This window comes from Macrotis lagotis, chromosome 5 (genome assembly GCF_037893015.1).
Source record: "Macrotis lagotis isolate mMagLag1 chromosome 5, bilby.v1.9.chrom.fasta, whole genome shotgun sequence".
Classification (NCBI taxonomy): domain Eukaryota; kingdom Metazoa; phylum Chordata; class Mammalia; order Peramelemorphia; family Peramelidae; genus Macrotis; species Macrotis lagotis.
Window position 1 is genome coordinate 187,844,142 of NC_133662.1, and position 21,009 is coordinate 187,865,150.

Genomic DNA, 21,009 nt, shown 5'->3' on the forward strand with positions numbered 1-21,009 from the left:
GGAGTTCCACTTTACCTTAGCTGAATGACCCTGAGGGAAAAGGGGTGGAGGGAAATCACTTAATCAGATCTCCAAAAGGCTACAAGAATATAATAGTTCCATCATAGCATTTATCACAGAACTGTTGTAAGGATTAAGAATTGTGTATAAAGTAGGCAATGATTCTCTATTACCGGTCTCAAAATAAGACCCTCCAAAAAGAGTTCTTTTAATTCTGTCTTCCTGAATGTTGATGCCAAGGAACTCATTAGCACAGGTAAGCCTACTTCATTAAGGAAAGGTGTGAATCTTCCAGTCTGTCAGATTGAATGTTTGAACTTCAAAGCCTACCCTTGAACCTTTAAAATGTTTACACTTTTCAGACACTTTATCCAAAAAGGAAACACCTTATTCTTAGGTATTGCCATTTGAAACATTAGCTTTCCTTTACTAGCCACAAAAATGTTTTGTTCTAAAATGTTAAGCTTCTTAAACTACATCCTGGACTAGGCAGTTGCCACATGAATATTTAACTTCTGAAGAGGGTATAGAAATCTTTATCAACTAGCATTTCATTGTTTTTTTCTAATCTACATTCTTCAAAGTACTCTGGTCAAATGTGCAGCTAGCCTAGGGCTAAAGCAGGTTCCCATTCTCCCTACTTAGTGATCTCTGAGAAATCAACCTTTTGCTTGAATTTTCCCCTTGCCCTAACTCACTGGGTGGCCCAGAAGGTCTCTCTGGGAAAAGTTTTATAAAAAATAAAATGATGTTATACTCAATAAGAAGCTTTAAATCGAAAAAAAAACCTTCCTCTTATCACCTTCATCCTTTCCAGAGGGAAAAAAAAATTGAAAGACAAATAATAATGATAATAAAAATAAAGACAATGAAGCTGTTTAAAAATATATATATTTTATGCCCAACTTTTGTCCACTGAAACCAGAATCTAGATCTTATGAGATGGATTTTTTCTATTATAAACTCAAAATGATGTTACTTCAATAGGGAACTTGACCTCTTCATGCTAGAAGTGAAATAAGAGAAAAAAATAAGATTGAGTCAAGCTGATGCTTGATCAGGACTTTGAGGAGGAAATAACTCAGGAACTTAGACCAATTCTCCAACACCTATCCTCACAACTACCCCCTCTCCCTTTAAAAGATAGAGTAGAATAATCCAAAAATCTCCAGAAAACTGATCAATCTTTGGCTAGTGTGGTCAAGCACAACTGAGAAGTCTGCCCTCTGCAGACTGCACTGAGGCAGCCCTATCATGACTCAAGGAAACAGGAGACCTGGAGAGAAATGTATAACCACTGAAATGTAAATATTAGAAGATGGAGACAAGAAACTGGTTTGGGTGGTAAATTGGAGTGTGAATGAGTTCTAAAATGTCATACTTATAGGAGAGAGAATTAGTCCATGGGCAATGATATTCCCTATTCTCCTCTCTGACATAACATTTACTGTACAGCATCTAGTATCTTCTGATTTTGAGGCAATTCCCTTTCTAAACAGAATTTCTGAAGTCAGAGTCAAGTGGGCAAGAAAACATGAATTCATATTTGTATAATAAACAGCGGAAAGATAAAGAAATTACACACATTGCTCTTTACACCAATATTAGCTTAGCAAAGTAAAAGACCCTTTGGCCTTTTCAGGGGCATCTTTTCTGGTTCATCCATGATGCAATTTTGTTTTTTATAACTCTGACCCATCTTGTCTGAAGTCAGCCTGGTTTTTACTGCTTTGATTTTTGTTCACACCATGGTCATAACTTTTAGAGATGCTGGCTGGAAGCGCCGTATCTTCTTCTTTAGGGCCTTGGAGGCTTTGATGCGGCAGATTTTGGGCACTGGGTGGTGAGATGACTTCGAGGAAGCCTGGACCCTTACAGGTTGCTGGACAATGGCCTTGGGCCAGATCAGCTCACTTCCAACAGTGTCCTCATAGTCTAGAGTGAGGCTGCTCTCACTGCTCCTACAGGCACCCTCTGAGTCACTGTCCTCAGACTCACTGTCCCCAAAGCAGTTGGCAGTGTAGTCACTGACATCATCTTCACTGGTTTCCACAATGGTGGAATGGAAGAGGGAGGCGCACTCTGCCGAGTACTCTGAGTGGTCCGACTCACTCTTGGCATACGTGTGATGGCTGTGTACCTTTGGCCGGGACCTCACGCTCACAGTCCGTAAGATGCCAGCTCTCCTCCCAGGTGGCCTGGGCAAGGCTAAGCCACCGTCAGCAGAAAAGCTGGCCAGATGGGTCTTAGCCGAGATCTCCACTGTTGATTGCCATTTCCGCTGCTGCTTCTTCTTGGCCCCACCACTAGCCACCAGATTGAGTTGAGTAGCTTCGAAAGAGTACAAAGGATGAGCTGAGGCTGGATAAAGCTCGGGTCGGGACACTACTGTTGGGATGTGAAAAGGTACAGGAAAGAGGCTAGACTCTGAGCAGGACCGGCCAGTCACCTCTCCAACAAACGTTGGCCTCCTCACAAGGTTCTTTCCTCCGTGGGACCTCGGAGAAGGGCTCCACTCGGCCGGCAGTCGGGATGCTGCTGCGTGCAGTCCCCGTGGCCTCTCTGCTACCATTGGTTGTGGCTTCCCGAGCCTTAACACCTTATCACTGCTCCTTCGCTTTACCTTCAGAGCCTTTGCCTTGGGATTGCTTGCCTTCAACCTCATCAGGTGGGCCTCTCCAGGGACAAACTGAGCATGGACAAACTCACCTGTGACAAGACTGGGCCCCTTTTTGCCCACCTTTTTGGATGGCAGGATAACCTTGATGTTTGACCTTTGGGGAGCAATGTTGAGTTGTGATGGGTACACCTGAGAGCAGGAAGGTGAGTCCTGCTCAACACCAATGACCCCCGATTCTACCTGAGCAGAGGCAAGGCTGACCTCACCGGAGCAACAGCTCTTTGTAGCCATGGAGTCCAAGCTTTGCTGGCTGGCAGGTTGTTCTGCATCTAAACTGGCTTCTCCAGCTTCTGGAAGTTTTGAATGGTTCACATCAAGTACTTCTCTCTGAATCCTTTCTGTTTTAGCTTGTCTATTTTCTGGAGAGCTGACCTGCTTCTCTACCTGACAGCCACTATTCACTCTTGGTCCACTGAGGCTGGGGGTAATACTGAGCCTCTGCTGGGAGGGTGGCACCTGCCCATTAGCAGATCCCCTCTCACTCACACTGCCACCTGTGTATTTCCCTCGGTCTCGGGTCAGCTGGAGCAGCTTGTCAATATAGCCACCAGGAGGAGGAACCTCAGCAATTGGTTTAGTCCTGATTAAACTGGGACCTGACATATTCAGGATGGGTTTAGTAAGGGGCAAGTCAGTCTCTAGAGTCTCCCTAGTGAAAGAAAACAAGGGGCTTTGCAAAGCCACTGCATGCAGAGGACTTGGGTAAGGGTATACATCATTGCCATTCTTGGAGATCAAGTCACTCTGATACTTAGGGTCCACCACATGGAACAGAATTTCTGTTCCATGGCAAAGGGGTGACACAGACTTAGGATCAGTAGTTGTCTTCTGAAGGCTTCCATCAGTTGGCACTAGTCTTTCAAGGTCACCTGGGGAAAAAGAAACAAATAAAGAGAATAAAAGAGGTGAAAGGAGTGAATTTAATACAGTATTCATGCTATATACTATTTTAGCAAAATAATGTGAACAAAACATTGATCTCTTTGGTAAAAATAAATTGCGATTTGAATTGTAGATATATTCCCCCCAAATCCTAATCAGATTTCTCATCCTGGTTTATAGGGGACTCTTGGGTCTCCAAGGCTATTCTAGTGAATCACAAATGCTGACAGGTTGGAACATGTAGTACTAAGGCTCATCTCAAATCACTGGCCCCCAGAGGCATGTTTTTAACACATAAGGCAGAGAACAGTTGTATCCTGAATTGGCAGAAGAAATGAATATTCATACTAATTAAATCATATTGAGGTTAAAGGAAGAAGCATCTACATAGAACAAAAACTTTAAAAAATATGCACAAGAGGTAACTCTCAAATAGATGTCAATTTATACATTGAATATAGTTCTAGATATCATTTTAAAGACTTAAAAAAGGAAAATCATAAAAATATTAGTAATTGCAAAAACCTTAGAGATCATCTGGTCCTGAGTTTCTTAACTTTTTTTTTTTTGTACTATACACTTCTTTGGCTGCTCTGGAAAAGCTAATGGACCCCTGCTCAGAATGTTTTTGAAAGCATAAAATAAAAATAGCAGGACAGGAAAGGAAATCAATTTGAAAATACAATCATCGAAATATCTTAAAAACCCAACAAAACAAGTTCATATAAGCCAGGTAAAGAATCCTATTTGGGTCCAATTTATCAATTTTATACATGAGGAAATGGATAAAATTATATGTCTTGCCTAGAGTCAGGTCTACAATCCAGGTCTTTTGACTTCCAGTCTAGGGTTCTTTCCTTTAATAGTATTCTGTAGCAATGATTGCCACTTGAAATATGACTGGGCTTCAATGGACAGAGAAAGGTGGTTATCTTTCTTTTCTACTTAAAAATCTAATTCAAAAAATTGAGCAAAATTTATCCAGTCGTTGAATGCAAGACTAGTTCTTCACCTCCTTTTAGTGATTATGTCCAAGCCAAAAGACTCATTTAAATCTAACCTTAGAGGGTGATTTTGATGGATTTTTTTTGGAAAGGGAACAGGTCTTTCTGTTTCCTGATTTTACTTTACCTGTGGAAACTGGCCTTGGCTTGAACTTGGCCAAAGTTTCACCTTCACTCTCTGGACTGCCCTTGATCCAACAACCCTCACTGACAGGTAGTCTCTGAGGTTGGAGATGGGTACTGTGGACAGTGGTCTCATCAGCTGACTTGGGGCGGTAGTCGAAGATACTGAGCCTGACCTTGGGGGTCTGGATGCCAGGAAGCAGGCTGCTATGAGAGGAGGAGATGGACTCGCTGTAGACAGACGTGCAGGAGTTGGATAAAGAACAGGACCCACCATCGCTCAGGTCGTAAAAGCCTGGATAGGGGCAAACAAAACATGGTATTATCATATTGGTCTAGGAATACACAAGTTTTGTACTGCCAACCAGATATACTGCTATCATCCACATTCTATCTATTTTTTTCCTTGTCCTCTTTTACTAGATGCACAGAATTCAATTTAATAAGAATTTCTCAATTAGCCAGGAGTCGGTTACTATCCTTAAATACTAGGGAATAGAAATAAAAAGAGCAGGATAAACCCAGATCTGAAGAGTTACAATCTATTAAAGGAGACAGGGAATGTGCCTCCAAAAATATAATACAGCATAGAATATGTTGATGCTCTAGGAAAATATCAGGAGTCTTTAGGGAAGACCACAGAATAAGCAGCAGCAGATTTAAGCTTAAACAAAGCAAAGGATTTTAACAGAGAATGAAGAAGGGGAGGTCAGAATTCACAACGAACATGGGGATTAGAGTGTGTGAATGCATGGAGGAGTCAAGAGGGATGGCTCATAGTCCTATCTAACTAGAATATAGAATATACTTGGAGCAGCTAGGTGGCTCAGTGGATAGAGCACCAACCCTGGAGTCAGGAGGACCTGAGTTCAAAAAGGTCTCAGACACTTAATAATTACCTAGTTGTAATTACTGGGCAAGTCACTTAACCACATTGACTTGTAAAAACATATGCATGTATTTATGTATACAGAATACACTAAAGGGAGTAGCAGGAAATAAAACTAGAGGAATGGCAGGTTGGAGGTGGGCTACAGAGTGTCTATGCATATTTAAGGAGTTTACTTTTTAACCCAAAGGCAGCAAGAACTATCAGACCATTTTTAAGCATCAAGCAGGGTAACAGGACTAAATTTATCAATCAGGAAGATTATTTTGACAGTTTCATGAAGGATGGACTAGATATGGGAATGAGACTGGAGGTTGGGATGACAGAAAGAAGGCTATCCAACAGTCCTGGAGAGAGCTGATAATGGCACGAAATTTAGATTATAGTAGAATGAGTAGAGAAGAAGCAACAGATGTGACAGATTTCACGAAGTCAGGGTCAGCAGACTTTACATTTTATTATGTATGAGTGTATGGAAGGATAAGGGAGAGGGAAGTATCAAAGAAGCCTGGTTTACCAGAAGTATGTCTGAGGTTTAGTGAGGAAGATGATGAGTTTTATTTAGTATATGTGGAATTTGAAGTGCTGGAAGGTCATCCAGATAAAGAGATCTAATAAGCAGTTGGAATTGACTGATTGGAGTTACTTTGAAAGATTAGCATTATGAATATATAAATTTGGTAGTCATCTGTAAGAATCCATGGAGATATCTGGGATCAGAATAGAAACTAATGAGTGAAGAGGCAAGGGTCAATAACCTTATATTGAATACTTGTGTTGAAGATTCAAGAGGAGAATAAAGACATAAGAAAGAAACCAGAGTTTAGTGTTAAAGAAATCAAGGGAGAAGAAAGAATTATCACGTTGGTGAGAGAATATTAAAAGTTACATTGGTGAAGGATTGACAGCAGAAAAACAATTGAATTTAGCTAAAGGAGGTCATTATGGCTTAGGGAATTTTCAGTAAAAGTAGTGAGAAAGTACAAAATAATAACCAAAGAATGAATGAGTAGTGAATGAATGAGTAGTAACACTACTCTTTCTAATTTTGCAGTGAAGGTGGGAAAAGATGATAGCTTGAAGGGGCGGCAGATGCAAGAGAGGATATTTTTAGTTTGGAGACCCAAATCTGAGGATTTTTACAGGATAAAAGAAAAGAATCAATAAAAAGGAAAAGACAAAAGATGAAATCAAAAGAGGGATGAAGCAAAGTCCTAAAGGAGAGGAAAAGGGAAAATATAGAGGGTTTATCCTTGTCTAGAAGAGAGAGAGAGACAACCATTTATTCTAAGGCTGAAAGAAAAGTAAAGAGATTATTGCTCTGACTCCCAAACTAAAATGAAAATATTTACTAGTGATCAATAGTTACTGCTTGCCTTTTGAAAATGTTAAACAACAGATGGATCACATCAGACTGAAAGATCACATCAGTTGTGAAATCTATAACTGCTTAGTTCTCTCACCCTTCCTCTCTTTGAAAAGAGAGGATGAAGGGTGGAGAACTCCTTCTAGACCCTCCATTTAAGGAGGGTACCCAGGACAAGTATTACATCATTGCCCACCAGATAGACTGCTCAGGACTTCACTCCCACTCCCCCAACTTGTCCTTTTCACCTTTTTTTAATGCTTTTATCATGAGATTGTGAATTCCTTGACAGCAGATCTTATCTTTACCCTTCTTTGTATTCCCAGTACTTTTTGCATTGAGTCTGGAACCCAGTAGCTGATTAATGTTTATTTTCTCATTTGTCAGATCTTCATAGCTAATAGTAATATTAAAGGGATGTTTATGAAAACATTACAGGTTAATACCCCCTCAAACCAGCATCAGTAAGATTATAATGGTTCCTTATTTCCCCATGTATAAGATGAAACTGGGAGCATCTTATACAGTGGTTATAGATTTTTTTTACTTGCATTTCTCACTTTTTTGTGCTTGTTATCTTTGTCATTGTTTTGCATTTGTTACTAGTCTATTAGGTGAGGTTTTGCCACGTTCTGCCCAGAAATAGCTCAGATCCATAGTGATCCAGTTTGCAAAAGTGAATGGAAATCATGCTGCTGATTGTCAAGTTTGGTCCTCCTCTAACTGAGAAAACAATCCAAGAATGAAGAAGAAACCCTACTGAAAATGCTCTGGCAGAAGAAGGCCATGAAAGGAAAGTCAGTCAAATGGCCTGAGTTAAAGAGGGAATTGAAGAGATGGATTGAAGAGCAAAGGGCCATTGGAATCCCTGTGTCCATAAAAGATGGTTCAGCAGTTAGGCCAGAAGAATTGTTGATGAAAAAGAAGTGAATGATTTCAAAGGACATGATTGGTGCTTCAGGTTCATGAAACAGAACGGACCAAGCAGGTGTTCATGCACCAGACTTGCCCAGGGAGAGCTTGTGGTCAATGCAAACTAGAGCATAGACAGGAGAGCAGTCAGAGCCTCTTTTTTTTTTCTTGCAATGCAATGGGTTAAGTGGCTTGCCCAAGGCCACACAGCTAGGTAATTATTAAGTGTCTGAGTCCGGATTTGAACTCAGGTGCTCCTGACTCCAGGGCCGGTTCTCTATCCACTGCACCACCTAACTGCCTTGAGAGCCTCTTCTAAGATAGTGGTTTGTTATCAAACATGGATAAGGATGAACTAAGGGATAGGAGTTTTGATAGTGATGAGGAGTAGTATGAATTTAATGATAAATAAAACTTGAGTTCAATAACTTTATATAATATATTTCTTTTTCAAATTTTGGGCCCCCAAATTAAGGTGTATCTTATACATGGGGAAATATGGTAATTTCCCTAAGACTAAATTCCTGGGCCTTACCTGAACTGGGCCTGCTGTCACTATCAAGGTTTTCACTGGAAGTCTTGTTTACATCCAATTTAAGTTCACTTATCTGCTGGTCCAGTTGATCCAAATGAGTTTTCAGGCCAACATCTTGTCTCCTTAAACGTGACTAGGGAAAGAGGAGTAGAGAAATAAAAGAGGAAAATTGAAATGAGAATCTGAATTAAAACCATTATTCCTTTTGTTTTGTTTTAGCCAACCCTATGATTCTATTGGCAGTGGAAATTCTTGGTGAAGAAATGTAGTAAATTGGTTTTGCATGGGTACCAAGTTAAGGAACTCACATAGAGTTAGACAGCCAATATGTACTAAAAGGTAAGACTGAACCTGGGCTTTCCTAGGTCAGATCTCTCTATCTACCATCCCATTCTGACATGTTTATAGCTAAAATTGTATTGATGTGGGCATTCTTCTTACTATCACAGGTAGCCAACTTTTTAATATTTTATTTATATTAACTTTAGCTAAGTAAAATTTTCACCTGATAGCCAGAAATTTACCTAGTCTAATCCTTAGTTGCTGGGCAGTTAGGTGCCATAATGGATAATCACCAGACCTGTTTCATCTTTCGTGAGTTCAAATTTGACCTGAGACACTTAATATCTGTGTGTTCCTGGGCAAGTTCCTGAACCCTATTGGTCTCAGTCTCATCATCTGTAATATTGAGCTGGAAAGGAAATGACAAATACTCCAGTGTCTTTGCCAAGAAAACCCCAAATGGGAGTCATGAAATGTCAGATACCATTGAAGCAAATGAAACCCTTAGCTATCCTACTCTGAGGCATTTAATCTTGGGAAGACATGTCCCTGTTGAGTATTCTACCAACATAGCTTTTGAGAAACTAAGATTTCATTTATACCATAATTAGGTAATCAAATAGCACTTTGTTGGATATCAACTTCTAATTCTGAAGGGTAGACTTTATCCTATATTACCTCTCCCTACCCCTCTCTGTTTTTCTCTTGTTCTCTTTCTGTTTCTCTGTCTTCCTCTCTATAATTTCTCCCTAGAAAAGGTAATCCAAAATTTTATCTATTCCTACAAGTTCAATTATTATCTGCATGCAAATGACTCTAGAATCTATAATATCATACCTTAATCTCAGACAGCTTTCTAGTCATATACCAGTCAACTGCCTCCAGGGCAGCTCCACCTGGCAGTCCTATTACCATCTCAGATTCAACACAAGATCACACATTTTAGTTATGTAATCTAATGTTTTCTTCTCATAGATGAGTAAAATGAAGCTCAGAGTTTAAGGGACCTGCCCAAGGTTACACATACAAGGAAGGAAAATGGTTGGACCAGGATTCAAAACTACGTCTTTTCATCTTTCTCCTTAAATGTGTGTTATGAGGGCATCTCTATCTCCCTAGTCCATTTAGAGTAATCCTTAATTCATTCACTTTTCTTCATCTTGCCCCCATCATAATGAGTTTATCAAAACTTGTAGATTTCTCTTGGATCTGGTACCTTTTCTGTACTATCATGGCCACATTTGTAGTTCAAAATCTAATCATTACTCTCTTGAACTCTGGAAGCAACTAATTGCTTCTGTTCTCTTCTTTTCTTCAGTCCATCTTCTACATCATTCCCCAAAATGGAATATTTGGGGTTTTTTTTGTTTTGTTTTGGGTAGACATAGAGTTCTGCAAAGTCTGTAGGATAAAATACAAAATTCCTGAGTCTGGCATCTAAGGTTTTCATAGTTGGGCTCTAGCCTTTCTTTTTAATCCTCATTTCACATCCTTCTTTGCACATTCTGCACAACAGTCAAACTGAACTGTTTGCTGAACTTGATCTGCCATTTTCTATTCTTCAAGAAATACCTTTGTTATTAGTCAGTCTCCCAATCCTCTAATGTACTCTGTTTTCAATCCTGCCTCAGTAATCTTTATCTTTCTTCAAGGCCAACTCCTATGAAGTCTTCCCTGTTCACTTCCCTCATTCCACCCTAAATAGAGAAGAGTTGAAATAAGAATTTAAATATCAAAACACTGTTTTTGAATTGTTTTGTTGGGCATTCTCTTCCTCTTCAAATTATATTGTATTTACTTATTTGCAAACATGATGTATCTACCACCTTCTCTCAGGATACTCACTATACACTCCTAGAATGCAAAGAAGCTTTTTCTAGGTTCTTAGGTTTTTTTGGTCTTTGCATCACCAGCACCTAGTGCTGTCCCTTAAACTTTTAGCAAAACTGTGTTGGAGTAAGTATTGTAGAAATAATGGATAAGGATATATATGTAGGTGTGTATATGTATATTTTTATATGTATGAACATATATACATATATATATATATATATTCATATGACTTAGTGATTTCACTTACTTTGCTAATGCAAAGAAGTGCCTTTTCTGCATTTATGATCTTGAGCACTAAGAGGTTAAGGGATTTGCCCAAAGCTGCCTAGCCAATACATGACCTGAACTGGGTCTTGAACTTATGTCTTCTTGATTCTAAGGTCAGTTGTGAATTCATTAGTCTAGCTTTTCTCTCAAAGAGAACCCCCCCAGTTTTATATATTAGCTTTAAAATCATACATTTTGTGTATTTATTTGTCCAGTTCTTTTAAATATTGATTATCAACCAATAAACACTTTTAAGCATCTACTCCATATCAAGCATGTGCTAAGTGCTACAGATACAAAAAAGAGGCAAAAAAAATAGTTCCTGCCTTCAAGAAACTAATGAGTGTGCTTGTGGGCACATACACACACATATACATATCCACACACACACACACACACACACACACACACACACACACACACACTCTTACCAACCCCCAAACCATTTTTATTTTCCAAATAAGATCTAGTCAGCTATTTCTGCTCCAATGTCCAAAGGTCTTCTTCCAGTATGAAATACTTTTAGCATTGTTTTTACAAAATTGTGGTGGTACCATTGACTGGCTAATCCATAGTCACCTCCCAAAAGATATTGAATGGCTTTTTCTTACTTGTCTATTCTAAGTACTATCTTAGATCACCCAAAACAACCTCAAAATCTGGAGATTCCTAAGTTCCTATAGACCCCCAAACTTGTCTCAGAGCCACTACCACTAGGGAGGCAGCAGGTGCAAGTTTCTTTGTTTTGTTTTAATGTACAAAAAGGTAGTTAAATTCAGTCAGACAAAAAGTCTGTAAGTACTTCCTAACAAAACAGGTGATTATTTTTTCTCTTCCTGTCATAAAACAAAACCTAAAGGTCTGAGAAAGTCAAACTCTTTGTTAGCCCTCCCCACATTTAATTTTAAATTATTTGCTAATTTATTTTATCTTTTCACTTCCAAAGCACAATTTCCCTTTTATTTTTAGGTGAAGGGGGAAAAAGCAAATGACTGTTCAAAAGTGGGTCCTTCCCCTGCAAGAAATAGGTCTTTTATTTTTCTGGAATTAATTGCTTTGTGATTAATGTTTGGCCAACCAGTTCTTTAGACTGTGGTTTCTGATTAATGGAAAGGGGGCCACAAAATCTACAACGAGGCTCTCAGGTATTCACAGATTATTTATTACATCCTCAGGACCTGCCTTCTCTTTTATAGCACTTTAACCAACATTCATGATTTACAGCATCCTCGTTAACCCTTCCCATTGTCCCTTACCATGAGGTTTTATGTCTCTGTGCTGTTCATTAACTCCTTTCTTAGCAACAAGCTTTTTTTTTAAACTAATGGGTAGATAGTTTAAATGATCATATATGGAATTTGACCATTGCAGAAAGTCCCTCATTTTCCTCTCCTACCTCCCACAATGGCAAATTCTGATGTCAAGATCATTTCTATTGACACATATATGGAAGAAGAACTGCTATTTTACTCCCCAGTAGTTATCAGTAGTGGGAATGCTCAGTCAATAAGAATTTATAATAGCACCTACTATTTGCTAGAAAAATGGACTAGAGGTTGAATCAATAATAGACAACACATTTTGTCAAAGCTGTGAGTCAGTCTCGATAATTCATGCTGTCTTTCTAGCAGCAATTATTATGATACCCCCAACTATCTACAAATTTGCCTCAAGTTCCCATTTAATTTACCTATATATGTCACATGCTACTCCAGATATATTTTCACAATGTTTAGAGTAGAAAGAAAAGCTAAAAAAAAGTTAGCTTCAAATACACTTTCTGATGCTTTTTACCAATATGACCTAGGGCTATTCAATCTTAACCTCTCTGATCCTTGGCTTCCTCATCTTTAAATCTGTAGGGTCCCTGAGGAACTATATGTTGGTCACCTATACATTTTTGATTTTATGTGTATTCCTTACAATCTAGTTTTCTTCCCTGGATGAGAAAGATTGAATGGATATTTTCTGTATATATTTATTCTCTTGGGACCCTCCTAATCTAAAATTGTGGTATTATATATTTAGACTAGAATATTTTGAGGCCATCCATTCCAACCCTCTTATTTTTATGGATGAGTAACTAAGGTCCAGGGAATTTTAGTGACTCCTTCAAGGTCACACAGATGATAGGTAACAGTTTCAGGATTCAAAGTCTAGTTCTTTTGACTCCAAAACTAGTCCCCACGCCACTGTACCATGCTCTCGTACAAAATCTCTTAATTTTCCCCTCCTAAATTTACCTAGTTTTATTCACTGTCATCCTTCAAGTTACCCATGTTCAAAATCTTGGAAATCATTCTGAGTCATCGCTCTCTCACAACATCTTGACTCATGCCCTTCCTTTGCATTCACCTTGCTATCATACCAGTATGGGCTCTAACTTCTTTTACTGTAACAGCTTCCTTCTAACTAGTCCTCCTGGTCTCTGATCTCACTCCTTTTCAAATTAATCCTTCCTATAATATCAAATTTAATACACCCACTTTGGTCATATCATTGCCTTAAATTACTTTAGGGCCTCATCATTGCTAAATGAACATAGACCTTTGATCCCAGCATTCAAGACCTTTCACAATAGGACTGGTTCTCTTTCTAGCCTTATCTCATGATAGTTCACATTTATTTATATACATATATATATTACCATAAGTTATGCAAAGCACTTCACATATATTATTTTGTTAGAGCCTGGGTGATAGGTTCTATTATCTCCATTTTGCAGATGAGGAAATTGAGACTGACAGTGGTTAAGTGACTAGGATCATACAGCTAGTATGGCTCCAACTCAAGTCTTCCATTCTCCATTTCAACCAAATCAACTTCCATGACATCTCTCTGTCTCATAATAGCTTCCTTTCTTTATTATCAGTTCTGGCTAAATTAGACTAGTCTCTGAACTCTATTGTCACTCTATTCTCTTGTGCCCATTCCTCAGTTTTTTCCAATTTCCATCTGTAGAAGTCTTTCCCTTCCAAATTTCCACCTCTTTCTTGAAGATTCACATTATTCTATCAGTTGGGATAGAATTTCTCAAGCAATTCTCCTGAAGCACTGATTTTGTACTTATCGCTGATATCCTAAGGATTTGTGTAGTCTTTTTTCCCTTATTTAATTTTATGTTCCTCAAAAATATTGAGGATGCAGTATCTTGCCTGTTTACAAGCACTTAGTAAGTATTTGTGGTATTGAAATCTTGGGAAACAAGGTTAACATGTATTTAAAAATTCATGGTTAATAGGAAGTGATGATGGTGTTGATTTTTTATTTGTTGAGCAAGAAAGGATGGAAATTAAACATATTTCACATTTCAGATTCCACACATTACCTCTGAATCCCCATCCTCTCTATTAGTAGAGCAGAATCTTACTAATTCCATCTGGGTAGCAAGAAAGATAGTTCAATCTAATTGAAAGCACACTAGAGATTGACAAGATTTGCATACTACTTCTAACTATGGGGTCTCACTAAATGACCTTAAGCAAATAAATCCTTTCACTTTTGGTCTCAGCCTCCCATCTGGGAAGCTGGATAATAAACCTGCCCCTAGAATTCAAAGATGTAGGTAGATATATTTTCTAGGAAAGCATTCTGGGAAATTTTGAGAAAAGACAGTAAGCATCCAAGCAACATTATCTTCAGTAATCTTTACAGAAAATTGTGAACATCAACTAAAGCAGGAAAACATAGGGATTAGAAGAAAAGCACAAGGTTACTACATCAAACTGCTCGCCTGCTGTGGCAAAAGCAGAAGTTTGAACCTGTCTATGGAACTGAACTATTGTATTGCCACAGCAACAAGATAGGACACGCAAAGTCAATTTTAGGAAAAGCCACAAGGGCAAGAAAGACCCTGTAACCTTTTATGAAGCTTTGGACCGTGCAACATTGACTCCAGCAGCACCTACTGGTGAAAGAAATAACTTCCAAACTCTAGTTCAAGGCATTCCAGGTAATAAGAACTCTCTCCTTTCTTCCAAGTGAATTTAAATCTTGTTAAAAAAAAATTGGGGGGGGGGCACCAGAGGGAATGCCATCAGTTTGTAAAGAATAACAACTCTCTTTAGGAGATATTAACAAGTAAATAACTCTATCTACTGACTACACATTCCCAGATGGTTTTGATTTAGGGGTCAGAGGCATTTCCATGAGACAGGAAACCTCGACAAGACCATGGACATTTAACCCTTCTTTTGCTCCCCTTATGTTATATTTACAGTGATAAAATGTCTGTCCTTATTTTTAATTGATAATGACAAGAGAGGGAAAGGTTAACACAATAATCTAGAGAGTAAAGCATTTTTATAAATGTTAATTAACACATTATTGTTATTTTCCAAATGGCATTGAAAATTCTCTAGAATATTAAAGCTAATTTTCACTTGGAAGAGTCTGTGGACTAAAACTGCCACCAGTTAAATAAATATTTCTTTGCCTTCACACTGATTGAAAAACTGATGACCAAGCTTAACACTAGTGTGGAGGTGGGGGAGAAGCTCTGAATTAACTTTTAAGTTATTGAGGTGTGTAATTGCCAGTGTTCTCAAGGGGGGGGAGCTTTCTGAGGAGTCTTCTTTATGAAACTAATATCAATCCTAATTTTTCCCTTGTATGAAAATATAAAAGTGTTAAAGGCTGAGCTGATGTCACTCAAATTCAATTATTCTTCTCTTTTGATCACATAATCCATTCCAAGAACAAAGTTGCAAGACAGAAGCCTGCATGTTCCTTCTGGTCCCCATATTAAAAAAATAAAAATAATAAAAAAAAGTTGTTTGATCTGTTCCAAAAGGCTACTTGTAATTAAAGGCTGAGTACTTACAAGTTTGATTTGTATATTATTTAAACCAAGTTAATCATCAGCTGCATTTCTTACCCCCCCCCCTTGACAGAACAATTCAGCTTACCATCTTAACAGCTTCTTTCTATTAAAAATTACAATATTTATATTCAGGGTATGGTATGCCTGGCCAAAAACTAAACAGAACTCAAATCAAGTCCCAGGCCATTCCTTCTGCCCCTAAAGCCCACCTCAATAAATACCATATTCAGAATAGGCTGTTATGTCAACAACGGCAATAAGGGCTACAGAAACAGAGTGTGACGTTTGCAGCGAATGGGGGATATTGCTTATTTCCCAGCAGCACCAGCTGCTGACTTAATGGAAGAACAACGAACCAAAAAGTTAGATGTCTGAATTCTCTTTCTAGTTCCTCTCAAAGGTGTGAGCCTAGGCCAAATGAGAAAACCTCTCATTGTCTCATTTTTTTTTTTTATAATAGCTTCCAGATTCACAGGAAGATGCAACGAGACTGGATTCACAGTTGTTGGAATCCCTCCAAGTTAGCAAGTCAATCGGGGGACTGCATTGATAATGATTCCGCTGTAGTTTTATCATTGCCAGAGAAGAGTCCCTATTAAACTACGCACCAGCCTCGAAACAGGGTTAACAAATAGGAAAAAAAAAGTTTTTTTTTAAAGTTAGAATATCAGATGTCCTCTGTGAGGAGTCTTCTTTATGAAACTAATATCGATCCTAATTTTTCAAATTTCCCCCCTGAAAAACAAAGAACTATATACTAGATTAAAAAAAAAAACTTCGGAAGCACTACTGATGACATTTAAAAACTCTTCAGGTCGGGATCCTGCATCAAAAAGAGTCTACAGAGTCTGTGTTTGCACTGATTGCTAAGGGTAAGGGATGTACTAAAGCAGACAATCTTAGGGTACAAAAACACCGCAGCATGTTGAAGAAAGTCAAAGATGACTATGAAAGCTATATGTATTAAAAAGAATAAGGCCTGCCTTCTGTGGGGGTGGGGGGAGGAGGGAAGCAAGATTAGGGGGAAAACTGTAAAACTCAAAATAAATAAATCTTTCAAAAAAAAGAATAAGAAATGCTCTCTGAATACTGAATTTTACACCCCCCCCCCCCCAATTGTGGATTTCACAGTGGAAGGGGATGCAATGACCAAGTTTTAATATGGAAAATTCAGCGTCCCCCCGACCCCAGCCGGTGCGACACACAGGCAGTTATTCTGGCTGCACAAGGTCCAGCCAGTCCAGCCCAGTGGGCACTGGGCGGTGAAGCGCTGTCCAACGAGCCCCAATGCACCAGCGCGATTAACCAGCTGCACGCAGAGCCTGTCACTGGATGAGCAGAACCAGGGCAGCGCCGGGGCTCTCGCACTGCGGGGATGTGCAAAACGGCCAGCAAGAGAATCGAGCGTGGCAAGTTCTGGGGCGGGGGTGCATGGGGGTGCGTGCGTGCCCACACTGACTGGTTGCGTGTCCATACATACACCCTTCACGAACATAGTCTATCCTGAGCAATTCCTAACCTACACACAGCGGGGTTGTTTCCGCTGGATCCTGAGCTTATTTGTCCCGATGGCGCTCACTGGATCAGCCCGTCCGGGGGCTCCACCGGCTTCTTACCCGTTTCGACAGGGCGGCTTTAGGAGGTGCCCAGCACCGCGTCTCCCCCAGATCCCGCCGGTGGCCCCCAAGCAGGCGCGGTGCCAGTGGACCCGCATCCCCCGCGGAGAGGTACGAGGCGGCCCCAGGCTCAGCCCGGCGCCGGCACCGCGTCTCCTCGGGGGCTCTGCGGCCCGGCCCCGGCCCCGGCCCGGCCCCGGCCCGGCCCCGGCTCCTTACCAGCTGCTCCTTGAGGGCGGTGAGGGTGGCCTCCAAGCGGCGCTCCTTGCCGCGCGGGTCGGCGGCGGGGGCCGGCGGGGCCGCCTGCATGGCCAGGGCCCGGCTGACCCGCGTCCGCTGCTGGTCCCTCAGCACCTGGAGCTCCTGGAGGCCGGCCAGGGCGGCGCGCAGCCTCTCGCGAACGCGGCCGCGGTCCCAGCCCTCGGCCGCCCGCTTCATCCCGCCCGGCCCGCGTCCCAGCGGCGAGTCCCGAGGCGAGCCGGGCCGGCCGGCGGGGTCCGCGGAGGGAGGAGGAGGGAGCGCTGGGGGCGGGGGCCCGGGGAAGGGGCCCGCGCCCCGCCCCGCCCCCAGCCCGGCCCCCGCGGCCGCGGAGGCCGAGTCCGCGGAAGAGCGCGGGCCCCGAGGGCCAGGGAGGAGGGGGCCGCGGGGGGGAGGCGCGGAGGTCCGCGGCGGGGCAGCCCCCGGGCAGCCAGGTCCCGGGCGGGGTGCGGAGAGGGACTGAGCCCGGCCCCGGCCCTCCCCGGCCTCCCTCCTCCTCCTCCCCGCCGCCGCCCCGGCCCCCGCCTCCCTCGGGGCGATCGCCAAGGAGGGGCGGGGGTTTCTGCGGGCCCGGCGCAGCTCCTCACGCCCCGAGGTGCCAGGCCTCCCGGGACTGCCCAGCCCCTCCGACGGAGCCCCCTACCTGGGGACGATCTGCCTGCCCAGCGCTTTCTACCTCCTCCCTGCAGCCCCTGGGAGCTTCCTGCTGCTGGCCATCCCTCCCTCTGCCTCTCTGCCTCTGTCTCTCCCTCCTCTCTCTCTCTCTCTCTCTCTCTCTCTCTCTCTCTCTCTCTCTCTCTCTCTGTGTCTCTGTCTCTGTCTCTGTCTCTGTCTCTCTCTCTCTGTCTCTGTCTCTCTCTGTCTCTCTGTCTGTCTGTGTCTGTCTCTCTCTCCGTCTGTCTCTCTGTCTCTGTCTCTGTCTGTCTCTGTCTCTGTCTCCGTCTGTCTCTCTCTGTCTGTCTCTCTCTCTCTCCCCTCCCTCCCTTCTTTTCCCCACTTCTCTGTCTCTGTCTGCCTGTCTTCCTCTCCCAGTCTCTCCCTCTTTCCCTCCCCTCTCCCTACTTCCCTCCCCTACTTTCTTTCCTCTCCCTCCCTCCCCTTCTCTCCCCCTCTCTCTACATCTCTCTTTGTCTTTCTGTCTCTTTGCCTAGCTATCTGTCTGTCTCATTGTCTCTGTCTCACTGTCTGTCTCTCTGCCTCCGCTTCTCCCCCATCTCTGTCTCTGTCTGCCTGTCTCCCTCTCCCCATCTCTTTCCTTCTCTCCTTCTTTCCCTCCCCTCTCTCCTCCCTACTTTCCTCCCCTTCCCCCCACTTCCTTCCCTCTCTCCCCCCTCTACATCTCTTTGTCTTTCTGTCTGTCTGTCTGTCTCACTGTCTCTGTCTGTCTGTCTCTCTCTCTCTGTCTCCTCTTTCTCTCCCTCTTCTCTCTCCTCTTGCCCCTGCCTCTCCCTCTCCTCTCTTCTCTCTCCCTCACTTTTTATCCCCCCCACTCTTGTATAGCAAGAAAAAAGCAGGACATTCATCTCTGAAGTATTGATTCCCAACTTTCCCCTTATCCCCATTCAGATAGGAAGCAGCTTTTTATGACTCGATTCAGTTCAATTCAATCAAATTCAATGAGAATTTAAGTGCCTACTATGTGAAGGTACTGAAGTGAAGACGCAAATAGCCTCTCCTCCAGGAGCTTACCTGGTGGTGGTGGGGGATATTGGTGGGGAAGGAGGGGAAAGAAATTGCTTTTGTGTATTGGGAGTGTACAAATGGCAGGAAGTAGGGTGAAGGCAGCTGGAGACTCTAATTCTGGTTGTGATCTCAGAATGTGCATGCTAGCCACCTCATACCCTTTCAGTAATTGTAATTAGAATTTTCCTCCTAGCTAGGAATATCGTGCTCTGTCTGGGCTGAATCAAACTTGGACAGCCAAATAGCTTCAGGTTAAACAACAGTAAATTCTGGAATGACTTGTCACACTGGAAAGGGTTGAAATGGATGAGAAAGAAGAGGGAGAGAAGGAGAAGGAACATAAGAATGGAAGAATTCTGATTAAGGTCTATTACCTTAGAAATGTTGAATTCAGAGGAAAATGTATCAGGAATTCTTGGAGTATGGGTAGAACTACATAACTTCAGAGTATGATTTTTTTTAAAAGAAAGAAATTCGTGTTTCCTCCTTCATCTCCTCCACTTAATCACTAATGAAATTTGTAATAGATCACACATTGAAATCAGAAAAATTCAAGTCCTCGTCTTGGTTTTTACAACTTTGAGAAAAACTGATGATTCAATTTTTAATTCAACAAATATTTTTAAAGTACCTATTAAGTAGAAAGACTTGAGGTGCTGGAGATATGAAGATGCAAAAATACAGAGTTTGATCTCTAGAAACATTCATGCTCCACCCCAGATTCCTTATCCAGAAAAGAAGTAACCTGCTAGTACACAAGAGAACCCAACATCATTTTCAAAAATTTTTGGATTCTGTTTTTACCTAATAGTCATTTTAGGACTTTTGTATAGTGGAAGTTTATCCCCTTTCTCAAAATAGAATCTGAATTAGCATTTCACTTGTGGAATTAAAGGAGGGGTAGGGGTGGGAACATGGTTATAATCCCTGTAGAAGACCTTGAAAAAAATAACAATGTCATTCTCCTGACATTTGCCAGATAATTGACATGAATCTTGTGCTAATTGTCTCTTATTTTCTTATTTTCACCTCTAAAATCAGGAGAATCTCCCCCCACCATTTTTTAGCCAATAATAATTTTATAAAGTACCCATTTGGAACTTTATAACATAAATATGACCATAGCATCAATGATCTTAGAGTTTGAAGGGTCCTTATAGAACACAGAATACAATATCCTCATTTTATTTTACAGGGTCACAGGATAGTTTGTTTTGTTTTGTTTTTTGAGGTGGGGTGGGGCACAGACATATTTTAATTCAGGACTTCCTGATTCTAAGTCAACATACCTTATCTATTATGCCACCCTTCACATTGCCTTTATTAAACTGGATATATGTCAGAGAGCATTTTGGTGCCATATTGTCATTTCCTCAGTCAGTTCTGTATTGACCTGAATCCTAGATCTGGAAAAAAAAGGTAAGCAGATAGCACCTTGTTCTCCAACAAATTCCATTTTGAGGCTCCTGAAAGGAAAGAATATCTTTAATATATGGGACTTCTCCATATAAACAGGGAAAGCTGGGAAGCACTCTGAAATAGTCACACCACAACAATCCTGCTTTCTATTGTCTCAATCTGGAAGTAGAGTCACAGGCCTAATGGAATACTACTTCTTTCCCCAGCAGATTGTAAAGAATATCCTTTAATGAAAATGCTTTGGACACATAAGCCTGGTGCATGAGTTTTCAGTTTCCTTTTCCAGTTCTTAGAGCAGGTGCTTGGGTTACCACAAAATGACTCATTTGGAGAGGCATTGAAATGGACAGGATAAATTGACCAAATCTTCTCATTTTTAAATTCCTCAAATTCATGAGGACTCATACTAAACTGCTGTAGTAACTCTGTAGCTTTAAA

General features: G+C 41.3%; 1 protein-coding gene across 1 annotated transcript; it reads right to left on the reverse strand.

Moving 5' to 3' along the window:
• Positions 1-736: 736 nt before the first annotated feature.
• DACT2 (dishevelled binding antagonist of beta catenin 2) lies at positions 737-18,268 on the reverse strand. The gene is made up of 4 exons (XM_074188069.1): positions 17,431-18,268; positions 8,392-8,524; positions 4,694-4,984; positions 737-3,549 (listed from the first exon to the last, which is right to left on the reverse strand). Exons 1-4 carry the CDS (start codon positions 17,647-17,649, stop codon positions 1,742-1,744), a joined length of 2,451 nt encoding a protein of 816 aa, XP_074044170.1. The 5' UTR covers positions 17,650-18,268; the 3' UTR covers positions 737-1,741.
• Between the last annotated feature and the right edge of the window lie 2,741 nt (positions 18,269-21,009).